This window comes from Talpa europaea (assembly GCF_964194135.1).
Source record: "Talpa europaea genome assembly, chromosome: 13".
NCBI classification, from domain to species: domain Eukaryota; kingdom Metazoa; phylum Chordata; class Mammalia; order Eulipotyphla; family Talpidae; genus Talpa; species Talpa europaea.
The window spans coordinates 93,462,118-93,471,214 of record NC_140080.1 but is presented as its reverse complement, the minus strand read 5'-3'; the positions used below and the strand labels follow the sequence as shown (position 1 = coordinate 93,471,214).

Genomic DNA, 9,097 nt, shown 5'->3' with positions numbered 1-9,097 from the left:
ATTTAGTATTACAAAATGATATGTTAACTTTTAATTTTGAATTTATTTGAGAAATATTTCAATCATACACTTAAGCTATAAAATATCTATTTAGTTTATAACAGAAAAAAATCACCCAGATTTAATGAGTGGTATTATTTGACATGTTTACTTTAGACTGTTATAGAGGGAGGGAAATGTGACAGATATTTCTAAACTTCAACCTTTAAGCCAATTTCTCTTCTTACTAACACAGCAATTACCATAATCAAAATTGTGTGTTTCTTCTGTTTCCACACTCATTTCATAAAATCTATTTATGATGATATAGTCTCATAGGGCCTCAACTTGTAAGGATTGAAACTCTTCTATAATTGAAATGACATAGAACCCCAATTTAAACTTTCTTTTTCATGTATCTATACATCTTTTAAATTAATCCAATTTATCTGTCTACCAATGGAAAAATTCTCTAGGCATAAAACAGCAAAAAAATGACTTTTAGTTTCTATTATAAACTAAATTTCAATATACTAGATTTGGTCAATATTTTCTTTAAAATGGTTGCCCAAATTTTCAGTTTGATTGGCATGATATAGGAGTTCTGACTTTAATATATGCTTACTCATTTCCTGGAATTAGTTTTCAATATTTTGGTAGAAATACTTCTTAGATTGTTTTCTTTATATCATATTGTAACATACTAGAATTCATCTGTTATTTGCTGTATCATAAATGTTTTCCTGTTCCTTAAATTTTACCCAACTTGTGCAAAGTCATTCTGTAGCCAGATATTTGGCTCTTCTTCTCGAAAAAAAAATACCTGATTTGATCATCTCTGCCTTTTTTACTTGGTCTTTTACATCATTTACTCTTGGTCTGCTCATCAAGATGATCAAAATTGAATCCAGCATCTACCTACTTGTATATTCTTGCCATGTGTTTTTTGGTAATTTCTTTTCCTTTGGATTCTGTAGGCTTTGTCTCTTATGTATTATTTCATACAAACTTCTTTTTTACTTTAATTTTGTTTTAGGGTTACAGTATCCGTTTTATCCTTACTAGAGTATATTCTAAATTTTCTTATACCACTTCTTATATGGTTTCTAGAAATTAAAACAGAGCAGTCCAGGGCTTTGTGCTATTGGTTTCACTCCTGCTACTCCACCTCTGGTGTGGACCCCACTCTACATTGTTGTGGTTGATGCTTTAAACGCTAAACTATCTTTTGTGATATGCCAACAACAAATAGTCTTCCTATTTCTCTTGCACCTTCCCTTTCTGGATACTTGTTTCCATCTGTATCATTTTACTTCTTCTCTAAGAACTTCTTGAATGATTTCTTATAGGTCCACTGCTGCTCAGATTTTATCACTGTTGTATATTAGAAAAGAAATCCTTATGCTGATTTCATTTATGAAATATAGGGAGTCTACAGCCCTGGCCATAGGCAAACTTGAAGGCCTTTCCTGCAAGCTGTGCTGGGAAAAGCTACCTTCCTCACTGAAGAGGGAGAAAGGCTTTGGGGTCAGCTTCTGTGTGATTTCAGAGAATAGGCAGGGGTTTCCAGGAACAGCAGTCACATGTGATTTCAGAGAATAGGCAGGGTTTTTCTCCCAAGTTTGTTCTTAATAGGATCTATCTCCGTACTGGTGGGCATACTTTTGATTGTGGTCATGAGGCTGTGACTTAACCGTCAACTTTATTCTACCTCCTGTTAGTTTCAGCTGGCATTGTTTGCAAGATGAACAAGGCAAGAGTAAAGAATTTATTGTTACCAGGACAGCGACAATTAAGAATTTTTGTTGCACTCTGAATCATTAGAATTTTCTATTACAGAAATGATGTGTGGGTCTACTACACCTAGGCAGCCTATTTGGCCGCCATTTTGTCACCTAAACAAGGTCAAAGTGGTCCGGCCAGTTAGGAACAGGACCCCAACCCTCCAGCCCTTCAAATCAAACAAGAGCACAAAGCTGGATCCCAATGGGAAGGTTATGCATCATGAGGTATGTCCGGAACGCCCCGGGGGGCTGAGGACCAATGCATAACACCTCCTCCGAATTTATACATCACAAGGTATGACCAGAAACGCCAGGGGGCTGAGGACTGAGGTATGGCAGGGGACCCCAGAAGCTGATCAGTGGAATGCCTTGTTGATAAGATTAAAACCATGGCTGGGGATTAGGGTGCGTCATCGAGTAGATGAGAAGTGCCTGGAGGGCAGACTCACAATCCCTAATCTTCTACACCCTTCCCCTTTCTATAATTTCCTTCCCCTTAATCTCCTTTTGCTCCTCCCCCTTACAACCTGTACCTTGTGTCAATAAAAGGGCCAGAATCTTGCTCTTCAGCAGCATCCTACATTGTGCAGCCTGAAACCACAACTCCCGTTTGTCAGTGTGGTGTTGTCCAATGCAACAATGATGTTAATTTTTAATTTCTCTCTTTTTCCCCTTATTAAGCTGAATAAATATACATTAATTTTATTGATCTTTCCAAAGAAGAAGCTTCTGGTTTTAATTTTCTTTATGGTTTTACCATTTATTTTTTATTAGTTCCTACTTTTAACTTTATTGCCTCCTTTTTACTGCTTATATTGAGATTAATTTAATTTCCTTTCTTTCTGATTTCTTAATTGTTCTCTAATAAAATTTTGAAAAATTAGTATGTTTTAAATTTTTTAATACGTGTCTTTTTCCTAATACCAATTTGTTAATTGATTTCTACTTCAATTTCTTGCCATCAGAGAATATATTATGTAATATTACAAACTTTTGACATTTATTGATATTTTTTCTAATGGCCCAGCAAGTACTCCTTTACTGGGAATAAATCATGTACATTTGAAAACTATATTATTTTCATATAACAATCTATAATTCTCAGTTCTTTTGAGTCAGTTGATTGTGTTTCTTAAATCTGTGTATACTCAGTGATTTATTTTTGTTTTTTGTTCCTGCTAGTGTTCCAGTATAAAAGAACAGTTCTAAATGCTCCAAAATTATGGCTTTTTCTACTTTCTTTTAGCTTTGTTGATTTTTGAATCTTTTTTTTTTTTAAACTCTGCTGGTAAGTTCACCCTTTTTAGATTTGTACATTTCAAAAAGTGATTATGTTTGCTTGCATCACCAAAATTGTCTTCATTAGTCATTTTAATAGTAAAGAGATGAAATGATGATGCAGTTAAAACCTGGGGTGTTTATTAATCTTTCTCATCAAGAAGTTTGTAGCCATTCCAAAACCTTTCATCATTCACTAGCTATCAAGAATATACACTTTAGGGCCTACCTCGTGGTACAGGGGCTAAAGTCTCTGTGCTATCAAGCTATCACCAGCCACTGTGGCATGAGTTCGATTCCAGGCCAGGGAGCTGACCCACATGGCACAGCAGACCTCTCCTGTCTCCCCGCTGCTCCCCTCAGCAGTGTATTTCAGTCAATCTGCCTGTTCTGCTCCCCGCTCTGTCTCTGGTGAATCTTCTCACCCCCCACCTCTGGCCTATACCCCAGTTCTTGTATGCATAAATAAATAAAATATATATCTTTAAAAAGGACTGTTCCAGAGCAAAAAATGTTCCAGTCAAATTATTGCTGAGCAACAAGATATAATCAGTTCTCTTAGTTAGATGATAAATGTGTATTTTTGTTCCACTTTTATTGATACAAAAGTTGTATGCTGTCCTTAAGAGAGAAAAGTATATTTTTTAAATGTCAGAATTCGTTGTGTGTTTTGTTCCTCAGGAGTGTCAGAGATACTTAAGGATAAAAAAGATTACAAAGGAAGAAAAGATTGTTGCCTGCACGTACCATTCCCTCTGAAGAGCACCAGTTGGAACAAAAAGAGCAGAATGCGTTGTTACTGTCTCCTTCCTTTCGTGTTGGGGATTCCTCTCCTATGGCCATGCCTCACAACAGCTGCACCCTCCAAGGCAGGGGAGGGCACCCAGCCAGCAAGGCCTCACTGGAGGGTGAAGCGCGGGTGGATATGGGACCAGTTTTCTGTCCCAGAGGAACTGAATAACAGCAACTATCACGTAGGCCAGGTACTGATTTTCTAACGTGGTACAGGAAATAACATTATATGAACGCAAACATGTGCACTGGGGAAGTTTTGGTATTTGATGATTGGACATTTCTCAGTGGAATCACTAGAACATTTCAAACAGCAGCATAATGACTGGTTTCATGTTTGTAAGCATCAAACATATCCCAAAAAATAAGGGAAAGGGAGGGGTACCGCTGGTATTCAAATTATTCTTCAGTCTCCCATCTGAAAAGACACCATCCTTTATCAACATCTGGATATTTGATGGTGTTTTTTGGATGATGGATCAAAGCAACCACAGTGAAAACCATTCAAGTTTACCAACAGTATTTAACCTGATTTTCTATTATGCTAAGTAGGTATTGATTTACCCCTCATTAATTTTTAATGAAGCAAGATGAATACCAAATCCTTTCACAGTTAAGTTCCTTCAGGAAACTACACCCTTCATTTGATTAGTGAAGTTGAGGACAAAGAAGAATTATTTTCACTGTCTTACAAGAATATAACTTAAGAAAATTTCCTTAATGAGACAGATCATTTCCTATTTATGTTTTGGGGTTTTATTATTATTTGGTCTTCTTTAAACATGGGTAATTACAGTATCGTGTCCTTTTCTGTAAGGCTCTTTCTTCAGATGAATGAACTGAAATAAGTTTAACTGCTAATTAACTGGCACTAAAATTTAATTGGGCCCAAAGGGTGAAGCACTCAAAATTCATTAACTCTCCTTTTCTAGTACTTTCAGGAGAAGTGCAGCATCATCCTCATGTCTAGAATTCATAGGAGTTTATTTATACCTTCAGTCAAAGGTACAAGGGTGCATTCACCCAAAGGCTTCGAGTAGGATCTTAGTCAGGTTCCAGTCTCTCTCTCTCTCTCTATATATATATATATATATCTATATATATATATATAGATATATATATCTCCCCCCACCCCACCCCCGTGTGTGTGTGTGTATGTGTGCATGCATGTGTTTGTGCACACGTACCAATCCTTTTGCTATACTTGAAAGGTTATCTAGTTTGGAAAGCACAATTAAGTAAAAATTCAAAATGATATTTTTTTGCCAAATTGAGAGTAACTTTCCAATTAAAATATTTTTTGAATGGAAACAGAAAATTTCATGATACTAGAATCCATGAGGTTAGAATTTATTTAACTTGTACATTTTGTGACACTAAGTGGCAGATGTTAAAGTAATAACTGTTCCTTTACCAAAACCTGAGTCCTTAAAATATCACATTTACTGATCTATGAAAATTACAGAGGGAATATACTTTAAATGTTATTCATTACTAAATTTGATTTATCTTCATTCAAATATTGAATCATATTCTTAAAGGTGTGCCCAAAATATTTGAAATATACCAGCCATGCATTCCTTTAATATGATGTGTTTACTGGAGAGTACATTTGTTGTCCTTAATTTCTTACCATGATGGCACCAACACTTCCTTTTATCTTATAATAATGACGTGTTGTCAAATTAAAAGAATTAACACCAGGAAGTCAATCTGGATGTTACTATTCACACATTTTCTTTTCATTGCATAGCAGTGCTATTCAGCACATTTTAAAATTAGGTGTTTTAGGTATCTTTAGCTATCGATCCATCATATTGAAAAATATTAATTATTAATTTTTAATTAGAAAAATAGTATTAATAGCACATCACAATATGTGCTATTAGAAAAAGCATGAATTTGCCTAAGATTGTATTTCTTGTTGAACTGTAAATTTTCAGAGGAACACTTACTTTGAAGAAGAACACAGTAATAAACAATCATGACACTCACGCATTCACAAGTGCTAGGGAATTGTTCTTTTATGAAAGTAATTTAGATGCTAAAAAAAAACACACACAACCAATGTTAGTTATGACCTCTGTTTGTATATATTCTAAATGATCACTATAAATTCCAAATAATCATTAACACTATGAAAGATTACCAAATGTACTTGCCTTTAAAAAATAACAGTGAAGGCAGAAGAAGAAAATTTGAGAGATTTGAGAATTGAGTAGAATAAGGAAGGGAAGAAAAGAGTTTATATTGATCTCACTAAAACTCAAGGACTAAATGACCATGTTATCTGTGGTTTGCAGGGGAAGATCTGGGAGCAGACTGGACTGGGGTCAAAATCACAAATCTACATAAAAACCACGTGAATGAAAGTTTTTCAATCTCACCTTCCTACTCTATAGAAAGGAGTGATCATATCAATAATATACATCTCACACTATTTTGGGGAGATTGAGAAAATTAATGTAAAACAATTTGTAGTTTTTAATAAATGCCCAATAAATGGTTGAGTTTATTATTATCAACATCCTCCCTGTGTTTTTAATAATACATCTATGATTTCTCTGTATTTTTTTACCTCAAGGAAGAACATTAATGTCCAGATTGATCTGTCCCTAAGTCCCAATCTAATATAAATATTTGAAGTATGACTTAGTGACTAAAAATGTAACGACTGAAACAATTAGAACCAACACTGTTGTGTGTAAATTATGAAAGGGTTTTTGATTTTAAATTATTGCAGTTTCTAATTAGAATCCTCTATTTAGAGTAATAATATTTGTATTTCAATGAGAAGTCAAAGACTCCTCTGCCTAGTGATAGATTTCAATCGTAAAAATAATATTTTAACTTATTTAATATAAAACAGGTCTAAAATGTAATTATTCACTTGGGGAATGGTTGGCAGGCATGAAAATGAAATGATTAAAATCCATTTGTTCATTTTAGCATATCTGGAAACTAAATTCTCCTTCTTTGCACTTGCAGCTGAAATCTGATTTAGACAATGGAAACAACTCTTTCCAGTACAAGCTTTTGGGAGATGGAGCTGGAAGTATTTTTGTCATTGATCACAGAACAGGTGACATATTTGCCAAACAGAAGCTTGATAGAGAAGAACGGTCCCTCTACCTGCTAAGAGCCCAGGTAATAGATGCCACCACTGGGAAGGCTATGGAACCCGAGTCTGAATTTGTCATCAGAGTTTCGGATATCAATGACAATGCACCAAAATTCCTAGATGAACCTTATGAGGCCGTTGTACCCGAGATGTCTCCAGAAGGTATTGCATATTAATTTATGTCAAAGATTATTAAGAATGAAAGCATTTACATTTCTAAACATTTGTATTAGAAGTAAATTATTTTAAGTTCTATCCTCCCACTTTATTCTGCAAGCATGTTAAGTAAAATGTTTAAAAATTAGTTGATAAAAATGTAATAAACTATGGTGTTATATATTAATTAACTATATGTCTGTCTGCTTAAAATGTTATCTTAGTCTGCAAGCCATAGGAAAAAGGTAAGGTGTGTTTGAGTGACAGGTAAATTCTTTAGTTTGTTCACTTACTGGTTTCATTAATATGAGAATGTCATTCTTAAAAATTGTATTTTTTGTCTCAAAAAAGCAAAAATATTATCCTGAAAGAGATGAGATTAAAATTAGAAAAGTTTATAAGTCAAAAACGATAGTATATGCATGAAAACCATAGAACATGAAGACTAAGAACAAAACAAAATACTTGAACACCTCTCTGTGACTGTATTCATTTTCAATTTCCCCTTTAAACACATTGTTGTTTTTATAAATATTTTAAGTGAATACATGTAGAAGAGAGCACTTTCAAAAATATAAGAAGTGACTGCCTTCGACATCAAAAATGTCTTTCCAATAGGGGAAGATTATGGTATGGCTATGCAAAATCTTCCATGTATTTTGACAACACTCCATATAGTAAAACATAATTCATAAAATTTCCTTGTTGGATAAAGTTAAATAAATTACAATAATGGCTATTTTAAAGTGTGCTATATGCTGGAAAACTGCTTGATCTAAGTGTTCGATTCATTAGCCAGCAAATCTAAAAGTGTCTATTCTGTTGCAGTTTCCTGATTTTTAAGATTTTTTTTATTAAGTACAACTGGTTTGTAACACTGTATATAATTCAGAAATATAGGATCCCAGGTAGTAATCTAAAGATGACTTTCTACTTGTGTTCAGAACATAGGTCTTTAATTATGATATCACTAACTTAGTTATGTAATACACATCAAGACCAATTAACACTAGATGTAAATGACACTTTAATATTATACTATTTCCCTGCTAGGTAAATAAGACAGCTCTTCCTCTCCCTCCTGTTCCTCCTTCTTGTCCATCTCCTTCTTCAATGATGAACCTAACATGCTCTCAGAACTTTTCCCTAAATGTGAGAATTCAATTGTAAAAAAGATACAAGAGGTAATTGCTGTCAGTAAATCTATATCTTTGCTATAATACATAAATAATTCTTTTAAATAAACAAGGTGATACTTAATCTGTATGTTTTGTAAGTATTAGGTAAGGTTAAAATATAACGATGATTAATTGGCTAGGGGACATAGAGATATTTAGTAATGAAAATTAGGAATGATACAAATAGACCAGTCATAATAATCCTAAACAAAAATTGCAGATAACAGGGTGATGAGATTTGCATAATAAAATGAGAATTATTGGCAGGTAGCAATCTTGTAAGGAATGGCATTAGAATGAGATCATCTTGGCAGTGAACGCTGGTAGAGATGAGGATGGCAGACAGGGTAACCTGATTGTTAAGTAAAGGGGGATTGGCTTGTGCATTCGAATTTAAGAGGTTACCAGTGATGAGGGAAGAGGAGGCAAACAGAAGAGATATTCCAAAAGAATAGATTCTCCAACTGTGTGGATTTCTACTGTGAGGTGGAACAAAATCAAGTCAAAGCAGTGACTTGTGATTTGGCAAACTGAAATGCCCCACTGAGGTTGGTAAGAGCAATTGAGTCAAATTTTTGCAACTGTTAGAGATTGCAGTGTGTTGGAGAGTGATGCATGAACAGAAGGAGATTCAGAGGTGAGAGTGAATGTAGCCATTTTAAAAGATGTTTTACTACAGGGAAAAATATGGTGATGTGAGACCCTAAGAAGAAGCAGATGAAGGTGAAAGGGATTTGTTGTTGTTGTTTAACATTATTTTATTTTTTATTAAGATGGGGAATTTAGTAACAGTTAGGTACTATAGGGAC

At 34.2% G+C, this 9,097-nt stretch overlaps 1 protein-coding gene across 1 annotated transcript in view; it reads left to right on the top strand.

Moving 5' to 3' along the window:
* Nucleotides 1–3,829: 3,829 nt before the first annotated feature.
* CDH19 (cadherin 19) overlaps nt 3,830–9,097 on the top strand; it is a gene marked incomplete at both ends in the record, with an annotated part of 46,582 nt that continues 41,314 nt past the window's right edge. The window contains 2 exons of the mRNA XM_084251777.1: nt 3,830–4,024; nt 6,822–7,116. Coding sequence (XP_084107903.1) covers nt 3,830–4,024; nt 6,822–7,116 — 490 coding nt within the window. The remainder of the gene's footprint in view (nt 4,025–6,821; nt 7,117–9,097) is intronic.